This window comes from Mesoplodon bidens, assembly GCF_964165515.1.
Source record: "Mesoplodon bidens genome assembly, chromosome: 1".
In the NCBI taxonomy this organism is placed as follows: Eukaryota; Metazoa; Chordata; class Mammalia; order Artiodactyla; family Ziphiidae; genus Mesoplodon; species Mesoplodon bidens.
Window position 1 is genome coordinate 217997418 of NC_138176.1, and position 18115 is coordinate 218015532.

At 37.9% G+C, this 18115-nt stretch overlaps 1 protein-coding gene across 1 annotated transcript in view; it reads left to right on the forward strand.

Moving 5' to 3' along the window:
* Positions 1 to 13903, forward strand: part of IL15 (interleukin 15) — a 103145-nt gene extending 89242 nt beyond the window's left edge. Inside the window, exons 5-7 of the mRNA XM_081240674.1 lie at positions 259 to 303; positions 2957 to 3094; positions 13005 to 13903. Coding sequence (XP_081096800.1) covers positions 259 to 303; positions 2957 to 3094; positions 13005 to 13115 — 294 coding nt within the window. The 3' untranslated portion in view covers positions 13116 to 13903. The remainder of the gene's footprint in view (positions 1 to 258; positions 304 to 2956; positions 3095 to 13004) is intronic.
* Positions 13904 to 18115: the final 4212 nt, after the last annotated feature.

Genomic DNA, 18115 nt, shown 5'->3' on the forward strand with positions numbered 1-18115 from the left:
AAAGTGGGTGGATTGCATCCATGTCAATTTGCTGGTTGTGCTATTGTCCTGTATTATGCAGGACCTCAACACTGTAGGAAACGGTGAAGGCACACACAGGATTTGCCTGTATTTTCTCTTACAATTTCATATGAATCTAAGATTATCTCAAAATAAAGAATTTCATTGAAAAAAGTTTTAGTGTTTTCAGTAGGTTGTTCTCATTATATCTAAAGCGGGGATCGTTTTTCATATTACCGAATTTTGTTTCCATTTCAGTCTATACATATGGATGCCACTTTATATACTGAAAGCAATGCTCATGTGAGTATAGTTCGTTTTCAATATTGCTATATTTTCCAATTTTCAAAGGTCTAAGAAGTATATTTTCATAAAGTTACTGGACGGTGTATAGTTTTAAAATCTAACTTGTGGCATGTTCTTACGACATATGGTCAATGAATTTTATATGTAATTGTTGAGTTTATAGGACTTGGGGAGAAAGAGCTACATAGATGCTGTTTTCATTGTAGCATCATTGCCGAATCAAAACATAAACTTTTCCCATCAATGTCAAACAAAATATAGTATATATTTCTGTGATGCAATTAAATCATGATGCAGTTAAATTCAAGAATTAAGTTAACTCAGGCAATTTAAAAGTATCCAATATGTCAGTTGTTTCCACTGCTGTAGCATATTATCACTTTTAATCATATTTTTTACAAATTGTTTAAATACATTCATGCTCTACATTTTGCCCGAATCTCTACAGTTGTCAAAAAGGGATTCTGACTGGTTACTCTCTATGTCAGAAAAAAAATAAACACAACCCACAAAGTCTATCAGAATTCAAAACTGATCTTGAACTTGTTTCATTAATATGCTGCTGACGTTGCCTTAGTCATATAGGATTTCAGCTGAGTTGCTAGTCTTTTCCCTCTGAATTGGTTACAAAAAACCAAGAAACAAATCCCTGACATCTTCACTTCGTGAAAAACAAACTGTGTTGTGTGCATTCAGAACAGTGAGTCCTCTCTCTATTACTCCTTAAGTAGAATTTCTCTGCAATAGAAGGTTTTCCTCTATCAAGACTTTCTGACCGGCAGCATCCGAAGGCAGGATGGTAAGGTTCATTATGGCGGACTTCTACTTGTCTGCCGCGGCGGCATGAGTGAATCCGCGGCACATCCCCGCCATCTCGCCTCACCCGGCGCCGCGGTTCTGCTCTAGGAGCATGGGGCACTCAGCAGAATCCGCAGTCGGGTCTATTTTCTGAAAATGTCCGAGGCCTGAGGTTGCCTTTGGGCCTGCCGGTCGGCTGGCGAGAGGCCTTGCCACGGGAGCTGGGTTGGGGAGCCCGGGCCCGACAATCTTCAAGCCATGGATTATTCCTAGATCTCGGCCTCAGCACTCGAGATCCGAGTCATGAGCACTTTCGCCAGGAGGACCTTGGGTGGCAGCGTATGGCACTGTTGTGAAAGTGGGAGGTGCAGCAATCCAGGCCGCAGGCGGCAGGGGAGGCTTTGTGTATGGGTTGTTGAATTCTCATTCTGAAACGTCTGGGACGGTTGGTACAACTCCTTGGGCCTCTAGAGTTTTCAGAAACCAGAGATGATGAATTTACTGACGGGCGGACAGAGACTGTGTGCTGATTGTCATGTTCTGATTTGGTTCTAAAAAAAAAAAAAAAAAAAGACTTTCTAAGCATTGGAAAGAAGCCACAGCCAGAAACTAGAGAGAACAGATATCCATCATTCACTTGGATAGTGCTGCTGTGCTAGAAATTGTTTCCCTCTTTTGGCTTCAGCGTGTTTTCCACTTTACTTTGCATTTTCTTCAAAGTAGAAAGCAGTCAGTTAACCACCAGCACTCCGAATCCTGAGATTGCTTTTTTTGTAAGAAGATAACCTCGCAACCCGTGGGTTGTAGAAAGTAGTTGCAATTGGAATTTAAACCCTGACTCAGCCACTTGCAAGCTTTGTTACCTTGGAAGATACTAAATATTTCTGAACCTCAGTTTTATTATTTATTTTATTTTATTTATTATTTAGTTTCTTATCGACATGGTGACAGCATTTATTACCCTTTCAATCCGGAGAAGCTGCTGTGGGGGAATAAGGAATATGGCCAGTCCCAGGGGCGTGGCTCTCATCCTTCCTTCCTTCTTCCTTCCTTCCTTCCTTCCTTCCTTCCTTCCTTCCTTCCTTCCTTCCTTCCTTCCTTCCTTCCTTCCTTCCTTCCTTCTGTAAGTACCTGTTAAGTGTCTGCAGAGTCCCAGGCACTATACATGGCATTTAGAACAGGAAATCAGACACGTCGTGGTCAAATTCCCACATGCTCATTAAATGCTTCTTTTATTTGAAGTTTAAGTTTTTGTTAAAGTAATCCTCTTGGGAAATGTATTTTTGTGGGACCTGAAAGGTACCTTTCTGATATGGCCAGCCTGTGAATAGACCATACACCTGCTTTGATTTTTCTAAGAAATTTCTTGGAATCACGTCTGCCTCTGGAACTTTGGAACTTGCAGGAATAGTATGATTAGCAGCCACCACTGTTTAAAATGTTAACAATATGATCTGATTCTAAGAAATTCTTCCATATGCACCATCTCTTTTAATGTTCTGAGAGTCTCAGGTCAGTATTATCCGCCCTTTACACAAAGGAAATGTGCTTAGTGAGGAAAAAGTGGCCTATTATTTCCATGTTTTCTAGTTTCATCTTCTTTCTTCTATACAGTATCACCATCCTTCCTGTTTTGTTCTCAGTTTGTTTTGGTTTTGATTTCAAAGCCAAAAGAGAAGAAAAAAATCAAGCTGCTTCCTCTGTAAAACTTTTTAGGGGTATTGTGTTTCTTTATAAAATAGCTGGATTGACTTTTAAAAAAATCAAAATTACATCTGTGTGAAACTAATAATGGGAAAATAATTGTCTTTTTTTTTTTCTTTTTCAAAATGGTTCTTTGTATCCCTTTTAGCCCAGTTGCAAAGTAACAGCGATGAAATGCTTTCTCCTGGAGTTACATGTTATTTTGCATGAGTCCAGAAATTCCGACATTAATGATACAGTAGAAAACCTTATCATCCTAGCAAACAGCAGTTTATCTTCCATTGAGGTGAGTTATCCAATAGTTATGCAGAGCTACATTGGATGCTCTTGGCTTGATTGGGAGAAATCATTAGCTGGATGGGATGTAATGGGCAAGGAGACCCTCTGAAGGGGCACTTGGGAAAGTGAGTTAATTCCAGTGGAGTGGTATCCAGAAGCAGCACCATCACTAGTGTGCACACACTCCTAAACTGTTTATTGATTTATTCGTTCAACAAACATTGACTGCATGCTCTAGGCCGTGTACCTTAGTGCTGGAATGACAAGGGTGAACCAGACAGTCAGGTCACTGACCTCAAGGTGTTGATCATTAGGTGCAGTGGATAGACATCAATCTAATTACATAATTGATGAGCATCCATAGTAGTAATCCACATTTACTTGGCTTATTACTCTGTGCCAGATACTGTTCTTCAAGGGTTAGATGGTAATTTGTTGAATTCTCGCAATCAATCTGTGAGATAGTTATCACTATTTCTGTTTAAGGTTGAAGGAATTGGGGCTCTGGGGGCTTGAATCTCTTCCTCCAATTCACACAGCTAGTAAAATGGGGAGCCAGGAGTCCCTGAGCAGTTTCACTCCAGAGTCTGCCTTCTTATCTACTCAAAGAATAAATGCTGCAAAAGGATAATAATAAAAATATTAATAATTGGAGTATAATTTGGGCCATCCCAGGCAACAGGAGCAATATAGGCCTCCAGGAGAGCAAATACCAGGGACCCCCTGGGGCATTAGCTATGCAAAGGCCCTACAAAGGATTATGGCTTTCAGGGCAAAACACTAGTGGCCAAAGCAAAGTGATTAGAAAAAGTTTTATAAACCAAAAATGTATAATCATAATTTTTTCATTTCACAAATACTTTTTGGGCCCCATTGTAGGCCCTCAAGATAACAGAAGTGAAAAAACGCACATAGTTCCTGCTCTTACGGAAAGAAGAAGCATACAGAAATCAATCAATAAGCAAATGAATAATAAGTCAGGTGTTTATTAAGTGGAAGGGCAAAAAAAAAGAGGCAGGTAAGGCGACTGGGAATCTACTCTAGAGAAGGTTTATCTACTCAGCTGACATTTGGCAAAGGCGTGAGAGGGAAAGAGCTTTAAGGATGCCGGGGAAAGTATGTTCATGCAGAGGCAACTGAAAGAGCAGACGCCCCGAGCTAGTGTGGCTGGACACCTTGGATTTTCCCTAAAAGTGCCAGGTGCTTCAGTGTCACTGTGTCAGTGATGTTACCTCTTTATAACCGCAGCCACTCCCCCACCTCAGCACGCCCCACCCCCTTATCTGTATGTCCCTCTATCTTAAATACTACATATCTTACTTGATGGATATTGTCTGTTTTTTCCTACTAGAATGGCAGCTTCAGAGGGGGAGGGTTTTTTGTTTGTTTGTTTGTTTTCATGCTGTATCCCAACTCCCAGAACAATGCTTGGCATCTACTAGATTCTCGATCTATTTCTGAAATGAATATATTAATGTTTAAAATACTCTTGTGATATGTTATCTCTCTGTTATTGGTTGAAAAACTGACCCATGCAACACATAACTCACAGCAGTGTCAATGGGGAACACTTTAATGTGCATTTTTATAGTCACCCTCATCATGACATAGTGTGGCCGGACTGCACAGTCAGAAGACCTAAACGCAGAGCATTTCACTGATTATGTCAAATGAAATGAGTCATTTAATATCTCTACCTTCCTATCTGGCATAACTATTTTCAGGATCAAATAGGACAGCATTATATGGAATATGATAGCACCTAGCATAGAGTATGTGCTTGATAAACACTGGTGAATCTGAATTTTAAATGCTTCATGGATGGAAAATCTAATTTTGAATTTTGCTGGTACAGCTTTCATGGTTGAGATGATCCCTGAAAAGTTTAACTTTAATTGCTACATTTGCAATATTCTAGTTATTCATGAAACTTTATTTTTTTATTTCTTATTTTTTTCAACATCTTTATTGGAGTATAATTGCTTTACAATGGTGTGTTAGTTTCTGCTTTATAACAAAGTGAATCAGCTCTACATAAACATATATCTCCACATCTCCTCCCTCTTGCGTCTCCCTCCCATTCTCCCTATCCCACCCCTCTAGGTGGTCACAAAGTACCGAGCTGATCTCCCTGTGCTATGCAGCTGCTTCCCACTAGCTATCTATTTTACATTTGGCCACTCTCTCACTTCATCCCAGCTTACCCTTCCCCCTCCCCGTGTCCTCAAGTCCATTCTCTACATCTGTGTCTTCATTCCTGCCCTGCCCCTAGGTTCTTCAGAACCTTTTTTTTTTTTTTTTAGATTCCATGTACATGTGTTAGCATATGGTATTTGTTTTTCTCTTTCTGACTTACTTCACTCTGTATGACAGACTCTAGGTCCATCTACCTCACTGCAAATAACTCAGTGTCATTTCTTTTTATGGCTGAGTAATATTGCATTGTATATGTGTGCCACATCTTCTTCATCCATTCATCTGTCGATGGACACTTAGGTTGCTTCCATGTCCTTTCTATTGTAAATAGTGCTGCAATGAACATTGAGGTACATGACTCTTTTTGAATTATGGTTTTCTCAGGGTATATGCCCAGTAGTGGGACTGCTGGGTCATATGGTACTTCTGTTTTTAAAGGAACTTCCATACTGTTCTACATAGAGGCTGTATCAATTTACATCCCCACCAACTGTGCAAGAGGGTTCTGTTTCTCCACACCCTCTCCAGCATTTATTGTTTGTAGATTTTTTGATGATGGGCATAATGACTGGTGTGAGGTGACACCTCATTGCAGTTTTGATTTGCATTTCTCTAAAGATTAGTGATATTGAGCATCCTTTCATGTGTTTGTTGGCAATCTGTACATTTTCTTTGGAGAAATGTCTATTTAGGTCTTCTGCCCATTTTTGGATTGGATTGATTGTCTTTTTGATATTGAACAGCATCAGCTGCTTGTAAATTTTGGAGATTAATCCTTTGTCAGTTGCTTCATTTGCGAATATTTTTCCCATTCTGAAGGTTGTCTTTTCATCTTGTTTATGTTTTCCTTTGCTGTGCAAAAGCTTTTAAGTTTCATTAGGTCCCATTTGTTTATTTTTGTTTTTATTCGCATTTCTCTAGGAGATAGGTCAAAAAGGATCTTGCTGTGATTTATGTCATAGAGTGTTATGCCTATGCTTTCCTCTAGCTCTCCAGTTTTCCCAGCACCACTTATTGAAGATAATGTCTTTTCTCCATTGTATATTCTTGCCTCCTTTATCAAAAATAGGGTGACCATATGTGTGGGTTTATCTCTGGGCTTTCTATCCTGTTCCATTGATCTATATTTCTGTTTTTGTGCAAGTACCATACTGTCTTGATTACTGTAGCTTTGTAGTATAGTCTGAAGTCTGGGAGCCTGATTCTTCCAGCTCTGTTTTTCTTTCTCTAGATTGCTTTGGCTATTCGGGATCTTTTGTGTTTCCAAACAAATTGGGAAATTTTTTGTTCTAGCTCTGTGAAAAATGCCATTGGTAGTTTGATAGGGATTGCATTGAATCTGTAGATTGCTTTGGGTAGTAGAGTCATTTTCTCAATGTTGATTCTTCCAATCCAAGGACACGGTATATCTCTCCATCTATTTGTATCATGTTTAATTTCTTTCATCAGTGTCTTATAATTTTCTGCATACAGGTCTTTTGTCTCCTTAGGTAGGTTTATTCCTAGGTATTTTATTCTTTTTGTTTCAATGGTAAATGGGCATGTTTCCTTAATTTCTCTTTCAGATTTTTCACCATTACTGTATAGGAATGCAAGAGATTTCTGTGCATTAATTTTGTATCCTGCTACTTTACCAGATTCATTGATTACCTCTCGTAGTTTTCTGGTAGCGTCTTTAGGACTCTCTATGTATAGTATTATATCATCTGCAAACAGTGAAATCTTTAATTCTCTTTTCTGATTTGGATTCCTTTTATTTTTTTTTCTTCTTGATTGCTGTGGCTAAAACTTCCAAAACTATGTTGAATAATAGTGATGAGAGTGGACAGCCTTGTCTTGTTCCTGATCTTAGAGGAAATGGTTTCAGTTTTTCACCATTAAGAACAATGTTGGCTGTAGGTTTGTCATAAATGGCCTTTATTATGTTGAGGTAACTTCGCTCTATGCCTGCTTTCTGGAGAGTTTTTATCATAAATGGGTGCTGAATTTTGTCAAAAGCTTTTTCTGCATCTATTGGGATGATCATATTGTTTTTCTCCTTCAATTTGTTATTATGGTTTATCACATTGATTGATTTGCATATATTGAAGAATGCTTGCATTCCAGGGATAAACCCCAGTTGATCATGGTGTATGATCCTTTTAATGTGCTATTGGATTCTGTTTGCGAGTATCTGGTTGAGGATTTTTGCATGTATGTTTATCAGTGACATTAGCCTGTAGTTTTCTCTCTTTGTGACATCTTTGTCTGGTTTTGGTATCAGGGTGATGGTGACCTCATAGAATGAGTTTGGGAGTGTTCCTCCCTCTGCTATATTTTGGAGGAGTTTGAGATGGATAGGTGTTAGCTCTTCTCTAAATGTTTGACAGAATTTGCCCATGAAGCCATCTGGTCCTGAGCTTTTGTTTTTTGGAAGATTTTTAATCACAGTTTCAATTTCAGTGCTTGGGATTGATCTGTTTATGTTTTCTATTTCTTACTGATTCAGTCTCAGAAGGTTGTGCTGTTCTAAGAATTTGTCCATTTCTTGCACATTGTCCATTTTGTTGGTACATAGTTGCTAGTAGTAATCTCTTATGACCCTTCATATTTCTGCAGTGTCAGCTGTTACTCCTCCTTTTTCATTTCTAATTCTATTTGTTTGAGTCTTATCCCTTTCTTTCTAGATGAGTCTGGCTAATGATTTATCAACTTTGTTTATCTCCTCAAAGAACCAACTTTTAGGTTTATTGATCTTTGCTATTATTTCCTTCATTTCTTTTTCATTTATTTCTGATCTGATCTTTATGATTTCTTTCCTTCTGCTAACTTTGGGTTTTTTTGTTCTTCTTTCTAATTGCTTTAAGTGTAAGGTTAGGTTGTTTATTTGAGATTTTTCTTGTTCTTTGAGGTAGGATTGTATTGCTATAAACTTCCCTCTTAGAGCTGCTTTTGCTGCATCCCATAAGTTTGGGTCATTGTGTTTTCATTGTCATTTGTTTCTAGGTATTTTCTGATTTCCTCTTTGAGTTCTACAGTGATCTTTTGGTTACTTAATAGTGTATTGTTTAGCCTCCATTTTTTTGTATTTTTTACAGTTTTTTTTCCTGTAGTTGACATCAAGTCTCACAGCATTGTAGTTGGAAAAGATACTTGATATGTTTTCCATTTTCTTAAATTTACCAAGGCTTGATTTATGACCCAAGATATGACATATCCTGGAGAATGTTCCATGAGCACTTGAGAAGAAAGTGTATTCTGTTGTTTTTGTATGAAATGTCCTATAAATATCAATTAAGTCCATCTTGTTTAATGTATCATTTAATGCTTGTGTTTCCTTATTTATTTTCATTTTGGATGGTCTGTCCATTGGTGAAAGTGGGGTGTTAAAGTCTCCTACTATGAATGTGTTACTGTCAATTTCCCCTTTTATGGCTGTTAGCATTTCCCTTATGTATTGAGGTGCTCCTGTGTTGGGTGCATAAATATTTACAATTGTTATATCTTCTTCTTGGATTGATCCTTTGATCATTATGTAGTGTCCTTCTTTGTTTCTTGTAATAATCTTTATTTTAAAGTCTATTTCATCTGATATGAGAATTGCTACTCCCTCTTTCTTTTGATTTCCATTTGCATGGAATATCTTTTTCCATCCCCTCACGTTCAGTCTGTATGTGTCCCTAGGTCTGAAGTGGGTCTCTTGTACACAGCATGTATATGGGTCTTGCTTTTGTATTCATTCAGCCAATCTGTGTCTTTTGGTTGGAGCATTTAATCCATTTACATTTAAGGTAGTTATCAATATCTGTATTCCTATTACCATTTTCTTAATTGTTTTGAGTTTGTTATCGTAGGTCTTTTCCTTCTCTTGTGTTTCCTGCCTAGAGAAGTTCTTTTAGCATTTGTTGTAAAGCTGGTTTCGTGGTGCTGAATTCTCTTAGCTTTTGCTTCTCTCTAAAGGTTTTAATTTCTCCATCGAATCTGAATGAGATCCTTGCTGCATAGATTAATCTTGGTTGTAAATTTTTCCCTTTCATCATTTTAAATATGTCCTGCCATTCTCTCCTAGCTTGCAGAGTTTCTGCTGAAACATCAGCTGTTAGCCTTATGGGGATTCCCTTGTATGTTATTTGCTGTTTTTCCCTTGCTGCTTTTAATATTTTTTCTTTCTATTTAATTTTTGAAAGTTTTCTTAATATGTGTCTTGGCATGTTTCTCCTTGGATTTATCCTGTATGGGATTCTCTGTGCTTCTTGGACTTGATTAACTCTTTCCTTTCCCATATTAGGGAAGTTTTCAACTATAATCTCTTCAAATATTTTCTCAGTCCCTGTCTTTTTCTCTTCTTCTTCTGGGACCCCTATAATTCGAATGTTGGCGCATTTAATACTGTCCCAGAGGTCTCTGACACTGTCCTCAATTCTTTTTATTCTTTTTTCTTTAGTCGGCTCTGTGGTAGTTATTTTCACTATTTTATCTTCCAGGTCACTTATCTGTTCTTCTGCCTCAGCTATTCTGCTATTGATTCCTTCTAGAGAATTTTTAATTTCATTTATTGTGTTGTTCATCATTGTTTGCTTTTTAGTTCTTCTAGGTCCTTGTTAAACATTTCTTGTATTTTCTCCATTCTGTTTCCAAGATTTTGGATCATCTTTACTCTCATTCATTACTCTAAATTCTTTTTCAGGTAGACTGCTTCTTTCCTCTTCATTTGTTTGGTCTGGTGGGTTTTTATCTTGCTCCTTCATTTGCTGTGTGTTTCTCTGTCTTCTCATTTTGCTTAACTTACTGTGTTTGGGGTCTTCTTTTCACAGGCTCCAGGTTTGTAGTTCCAGTTGTTTTTGGTGTCTGCTCCCAGTGCATAAGGTTGATTCAGTGGGTTTTGTAGGCTTCCTGGTGGAGTGGACTGGTGCCTGTGTTCTGGTGGATGAGTCTGAATCTTGTCTTTCTGGTGGGCAGGACAGCACCTGGTGGTATGTTTTGGGGTGTCTGTGACCTTATTATTATTTTAGGCAGCCTCTCTGCTAATGGGTGGGGTTGTGTTCCTGTCTTGCTACTTGTTTGGCATAGGGTGTCCATAACTCTAGTTTGCTGCTCATTGAGTGGAGCTGGGTCTTATTGTTGAGTTGGAGATCTCTTGGAGAGTTTTCGCTGTTAGATACTACATGGAGCTAGGAGGTCTTTGGTGGACCAGTGCCCTGAACTCAGCCCTCCCACCTCAGAGGCACAGGCCTGACTCCTGGCTGGAGCATGAAGACCCTGTCAGCCACACGGCTCAGAAGAAGAGGGAGAAAAAAAGAGAGAAAGAAAGAAAGAAAAAGTAAAATAAACTAAAAAGTTATTAAAATAAAAAAAATTTTATAAAACATTTGAAAACTAATTTAAAAAAGAAAGAAAGAAATAAGAGAGGTTCCAAACCAAAAAACAAATCCACCAGTGAAAACAAGCACTAAAAACTATTCTAAAAAGACCCCAAAACCAAAAGAAAATGGAGAGACAGAACCCTAGGACAAATGGTAAAAGCAAAAATATACAGACAAAATCACACAAAGACACATACACACTCACAAAAAGAGAAAAACAAAAAAAAAATGTATATATATTAAAAAAAAGGAAGAGAGCAACCAAATCAATAAACAAATCTACCAGTGATAATAAACTCTAAATACTAAACTAAGATAAACGTAAAACTAGAAACAAATTAGATGCAGAAAGCAAACCACAGGTCTACAGTTGCCCAACGTCCACCACCTCAATTTTGGGATGATTCGTTGTCTATTCAGGTATTCCAGAGATGCAGCATACATCAAGGTGATTGTGGAGGTTTAATCCGCTGCTCCTGAGGCTGCTGGGAGAGATTTCCCTTTCTCTTCTTTGTTTGCACAGCTCCTGGGGTTCAGCTTTGGATTTGGCCCTGCCCCTTCCTACAGTCACCTGAGGGTGTCAGTTCTTTGCTCAGACAGGGTGGGGTTAAAGGAGCAGCTGATTAGTGGGCTCTGGCTCACTCAGGCCGAGGGGAGGGAGGGGTACGGAATGCGGGGCGAGCCTGCGGTGGCAGAGGCCTACGTGACATTGTAACAGCCTGAGGTGGGCCATGTGTTCTCCCGGGGAAGTTGTCCCTGGATGACGGGACCCTGGCAGTGGCGGGCTGCACAGGCTCCCGGGAAGGGAGGTGTGGATAGTGACCTGTGCTTGTACACAGGCTTCTTGGTGGCTGCAGGATAAGCCTTAACATCTCATGCCTGTCTCTGGTGTCCACACTGATAGCCGTGGCTCGCACCCATCTCTGGAGCTCGTTTAGACAGTGCTCTGAATCCCCTCTCCTCACGCACCCCAAAACAATGGTCTCTTGCCTCTTTGGCAGTTCCAGACATTTTCCCAGACTCCCTCCCAGCTAGCTGTGGTGCACTAGCCCCCTTCAGGCTGTGTTCACGCAGCCAACCCCAATCCTCGCCCTGGGGTCTGACCTCCGATGCTGGAGCCTCAGCTCCCAGCCCCCACCTGCCCTGGCAGGTGAGCAGACAAGCCTCTCGGGCTGGTGAGTGCTGGTCAGCACCGATACTCTGTGCGGGAATCTCTCTGCTTTGCCCTCTGCACCCCTGTTGCTGTGCTGTCCTCCTTGGCTCCAATGCTTACCCCCTGCATCCCCCCATTTCCGCCAGTAAGGGACTTCTTAGTGTTTGGAAACTTTTTCTCCTTCAGAGCTCCTTCCCAGAGGTGCAGGTCCCATCCCTATTCTTTTGTCTCTGTTTTTTCTTTTGCCCTACCCACGTATGTGGGGAGTTTCTTGCCTTTTGGGAAGTCTGAGGTCTTCTGCCAGAGTTCAGTTGGTGTTCTGTAGGATCTGTTCCACATGTAGATGTATTTCTGATGTATTTGTGGGGAGGAAGGTGATCTCCATGTGTTACTCCTCAGCCATCTTGAAGGTCTCTCTGAAACTGTTTAAATTACTATAATTTGTGGTATTCATCGAAATAGTTGAATTCAACCAATAATAATTAGGTGAATATTATGTGCCAGGCCCTATGCTAAATGCTAGGGGAGCAAAAATACATAGCCTTGCCTTCCTGGAAAAACCTAGAGAATAGTGGTATGAGAAGCATAAAGCTCCATAATATCAATATAATACATGATGTGATATAAGAGAGAGTCTAAACAAGAGGCTCTGAGAATGTAGAGAAGGGACATTTAGTGCAGCCCCAGGAGCTCCCAGGTTCAGAAAAGCCTTCCTAATGGAAACAGTGCCTGAATGATCTTAAGTGTGAGTGGTAGTAGCTAAAATAGAAGTGTGGAACAGGCAGAGAGAAAAGCAAAGACAGCGAGGCACCTAATAGCCTGATGTATGTATGGGAGCTAAAGGTGTGAGCCCAGTGTTCCTAGGGCGTATCTTTGAGCTGTGGAAAACATGAAAGAAATAGGTAAGGAACCGCTCAAGGAGGGCCTGCATGCCATGCAGGGAAGCATGGACTTCATGCTGGGGTAGATGACCAGAAACTTTTGAAGGACTCTAAGCAGAAGTTCATGGTTCAATAGTTTTTTTTTTTCAATTTTTTTTCATTGTCCTTAATTCACTCTAGGAAAAATCAGCCCTTATCAAATCTCCCATAGTTCTTCCTAATATGGTAATTAATCTACCAACGAATTTATGTCTCAAGACTTCACCATATGGTTCAAATGATATGATATTTGCAGGAAAGGCATATTTTAGACTTTCCAATCTAATCCTTTCTTTTTATTTGCAGTATAAAACTGAATCGGGATGCAAAGAATGTGAGGAGCTGGAGGAAAAAAATATTAAAGAATTTTTGAAGAGTTTTGTACATATTGTGCAAATGTTCATCAACCCTTCTTGATTGCAACTAATCCTTTTCAGCATTTCTATTATTAACAAACAACTCCCCACTGCTTAGAGGCAACAACGAAACACTCAGCATTTCAAATATGCTGCCAAAATAAATTCTTCTGGCAAGAGGATGATCAGGATCTTTGATCAGATGAACTCACAGAAATGAAGGCCGAACAATGGCATTGAGTACCATGGTGTCTATGAACGAAGGACTTATTTTATTCATTTATTTTTAATTTATTATTGAGATTGTACATATTTGTAGCATAATGTAAATTTTGAATAAAATTGTGTACATATTTTATCTTTTGAAATTGCACTGATATTTTATGTCATAAGAAAATAGAGGGTGTTTGGTTCAAGGGTGATAGTCACATTATTTAACAACCACTGGGGCTGGGCACCACTGCTGTAGGTAAAGAGGATGCCCCAACCAATGTGGAAATTGACTACCAGCCTTCCTTTGCTTCTCCTCTAGGTGTAGCACTTGGAGGGAGAATTGACTACCAACGAGAAAGGAGGAACTAGATGTGAAACCAGTAATTTCGTTATTGATATATAACGTGCTTGTTATGAGAGAGAGAATTTGCAAGTACCCAGCATGGAATGCACATCAGTCCATCTCAGGTGGGGATGGCAATAATAAACCTTCACTGATGGGTGGAACTGTGTATCAAAAACTAATGATTGCACTGGTGTTTATATTTCATGCTTCCCCAAGTACAGGTATTTTATTTTTCCACATTGTATTTGCCATGTTTGTATAATAAAAAACTGCTCATGAGTTAAAGTCAACATGATCTGGCATAAAATAATTGTTTCTATTATTTTTTAGTATACTGTCTAAAATTTTCAAAATCTTTTCAAATGGAACTGACTGAAATGAAATATTCTCATTTCATCACAAATTTCTTTCCCCCAGTTCACTTCTGGCAGTCTTTACTGAGAGACTAAATGGCAGGAATTGATCTCCTAAGAACTGGATTTCTTTCCATTTCACAGTACAAACCATTTCTCTATTGAAACATTCTTTTGGAGTCCAGTGCCCCATCCAGGCTCATGTATCTCATTCTTTTAGTCAATGTATGCTTGAAATTTTCTTTCAAGATAGTTTTAGAGAAATCTGTATTCCATTTCACTTCCAGAATCCTGTGTTAGCTTTCAGTTCATTCCCTGATCTCAGTCCAGACAAATAGTATTTGGCAGCCATTGGGATTGTACCAGTTTATTAAATTTCATTTGAAATGGATTTTTTTGACAATGCAGTTGTTTTGTTTATTGTATCAGAAGGTACTAAGCAGAAATTTTAAAAGTTAAAATACAGATTTTTTGGATAATTATTCAATTAGAGGTCAAATTATTGTAATATGTAATTCTTTTGTTTGATACAATTTTCCTATGTTCATTAAACCCAAATACATTACAGGAATTCTGTTTTTAGTTTAATCTTTCTAGATGCAAATAATAATGTCTAAAACATGACAATATATTTCTCTGAGATAAAAATAGTCTAGATGGAATGATGGTATTTGTAAAACACAGTCATGATCATGCTTCTACTCTTTTATTTTGGTTCTTGTGGTACAACATTTTGGTTCTTGTGGTACAACATTTTGGTCTGTGACTTGGATAAAGATAGAAGGTGTTCTTATCAAATTTATGGAATATGTAAATTATGTAACAGAATGAAAATTTACAATTCCCTCAGACTAGAAGGAAGTGCCAGTGTAACAAGATGAAAATTAACAAGGATATACAAAGAGTTCTGTACTTGGCCACAATAATGAACTGCAAGAGAAAGAATAAGGAAGATGCAGCTGGATTCAGCAAAAAAAAGATTTTAGGGATTTTATGCACTAGTAAATCAGTGTAAGTTGACAGTTTGATATGACTATTAAAAAGGCAATTGCAATTGTTGGCTACTTTCATATAAATATATTACTTAGGTCAGTATTTTTGAAGTTGACCAATGGCATCAAAATCACCTGGAAGCTTTTATGTTTGTTTGTTTTTTGTCTTTTACAGTATTGAGAAATAATTGGCATACATCACTATATACATTTAAGATGTAGAGCATGAGGTTTGATTTACATATATTGTGAAATGATTAACAAAATAGGCTTGGCTAATGTCATCTTCTTTTGTTGTGCAGATGCTTTTTAGTTTGGTGTAGTCCCACTTATTTATTTTTGATTTTTGTTGCTTGTGCATTAGATGTCATATCCAAAAAATCATTATCAAGGCCCATGTAAAGGATTTTTATTCCTATGTTTCCTTCTAGAAGTTTCATGATTTCAGATCTTACATTTAAGTCTTTAATTCATTTTATTTAATTTTTATGTGTGGTGTTAAGATATGGGTCCAATTTCATTCTTTTACATGTGAATATCCAGCTATCCCAGCACAATTTATTGAAAAGAATTTCTTTTCTCCATTAAGTATTCTCAGCTCCCTTGTCAAATATTAGTTGGCTATATATGCTTGGTCTTATTTCTGGGCTCTCAATTCTGTTTCTTTTGTCTATTGTCTGTTTTTATGCCAGTACTATACTGTTTTGATAAATATAGCTTTATAGTTTAGCTTGCCTCCTTATTTGTCCTTCTTTCTCTGTATTTCTTTGGCTGTTTGGCATATTTTGTGGTTCCATATAAATTTCAGGAGTGCTTTTTCTACCTCTGTAAAAAAAGGCCATTGAAATCTTGATAGGGATTTTATTGAATCTGTAGATGGCTTTTGGTAGTATTGACATTTTAACAATATTTATTCTTCCAATCCATGAATATGGGATACTTTTCCATTATTTGTTTTTTCTTCAATTTCTTTCATCAATATCTAATAGTTTATAGAGTACTTTAACTTCTTTAGTTGAATTTATTCCTAAGTATTTTACTGTTTTTGCTGCTATTGCAAATGAGATTGATTTCCTTATTACTTTTTCAGAAATTTAGTGTATAGAAATGCTACTGACTTATTAAGTCTATTCTTTATTGATATATTAAAAATTCAATGTATGCTGTTCAGCTTAATAAACTGGATTAGTTATATTTCCCAAACAGTTTAAAAAGAATTCTCTACATACAGAAAAAGAAAAATTTTCAATTCAGATACAAACTACTATCCTAAAATTAAAATTAAGTAGAATTTAGATGTGGACATGAAGAGAAATGGTACCAAAAATATGTGAAAAAAACATTTTTATGATATTAAACTAATGTTTTCTCTTCAAAAATTTCCATTGAAAATAAGGAAGGGTGAGCTTGTGTCTTTTATAGAAACTTACATGATTTATTAAATTATATTAAGCTCCTGAAAGAAATGACACATATGAGATGACTTTTTATTTGAATTTTTCGGTTTTTTTTTTAACATCTTTATTGGAGTATAACTGGTTTACAATGGTGTGTTAGTTTCTGCTTTATAACAAAGTGAATCAGTTATACATGTACATATATCCCCATATCTCTTCCCTCTTGCATCTCCCTCCCTTCCATCCTCCCTATCCCACCCCTCTAGGTGGTCACAAAGCACTGAGCTGATCTCCCTGTGCTATGTGGTTGCTTCCCACTAGCTACCTATTTTACGTTTGGTAGTGTATATATGTCCATGCCACTCTCTCACTTTGTGCCAGCTTACACTTTCCCCTCTCCGTATCCTCAATCCCATTCTCTAGTAGGTCTGCATCTTTATTCCTGTCTTGCCCCTAAGTTCTACATAATCATTTGTTGTTTAGATTCCATATATATGTGTTAGCATACGGTATTTGTTTTTCTCTTTCTGACTTACTTCACTCTGTATGACAGTCTCTAGGTCCACCCACCTCACTACAAATAACTCAATTTAGTTTCTTTTTATGGCTGAGGAATATTCCATTGTATATATGTGCCACATCTTTTTTATCCATTCATCTGTTGATGGACACTTAGGTTGCTTCCATGTCCTGGCTATTGTAAATAGAGCTGCAGTGAGCACTGTGATACATGACTCTCCTTGAATTTTGTTTTTCTCAGAGTAAATGCCCAGTAGTGGGATTGCTGCCTCGTATGGTAGTTCTATTTTGAGTTTTTTAAGGAACCTCCATACTCTTCTCCATAGTGGCTGTATCAACTTACATTGCCACCAACAGTGCAGGAGGGTTCCCTTTTCTCCACACCTTCTCCAGCATTTATTGTTTGTAGATTTTTTGATGATGGTTGTAGTTTTTTTCCCCTTCATCACTTTAAATATGTCCTGCCACTCCCTTCTGGCTTGCAGAGTTTCTGCTGAAAGATCAACTGTTAACCTTATAGGGATTCCCTTGTGTATTATTTGTTGTTTTTCCCTGGCTGCTTCTAATATGTTTTCTTTGTATTTAATTTTTGATAGTTTGATTAATATGTGTCTTGGCGTGTTTCTCCTTGGATTTTTCCTGTATGGGACTCTCTGTGCTTCCTGGACTTGATTAACTATTTCCTTTCCCATATTAGGGAAGTTTTCAACTATAATCTCTTCAAATATTTTCTCAGTCACTTTCTTTTTCTCTTCTTCTTTTGGGACCCCTATAAATCGAATGTTGGTGCAGTTAATGTTGTCCCAGTGGTCTCTGAGACTGTCCTCAGTTCTTTCCATTCTTTTTCTTTATTCTGCTCTGCAGTAGTTATTTCCACTATTTTATCTTCCAGGTCATTTATCCGTTCTTCTGCCTCAGTTATTCTGCTATGGATCCCTTCTAGAGAATTTTTACTTTCATTTATTGTGTTGTTCATCATTGTTTGTTTGCTCTTTAGTTCTTCTAGGTCCTTGTTAAACATTTCTTGTATTTTCTCCATTCTGTTTCCAAGATTTTGGATCATCTTTACTCTCATTACTCTGAATTCTTTTTCAGGTAGACTGCCTATTTCCTCTTCATTTGTTTAGTCTGGTGGGTTTTTACCTTGCTCCTTCATCTGCTGTGTGCTTCTCTTCTTCTCATTTTGCTTAACTTACTGTGTTTGGGGTCTCTTTTTCGCAGGCTTCAGGTTCGTAGTTCCC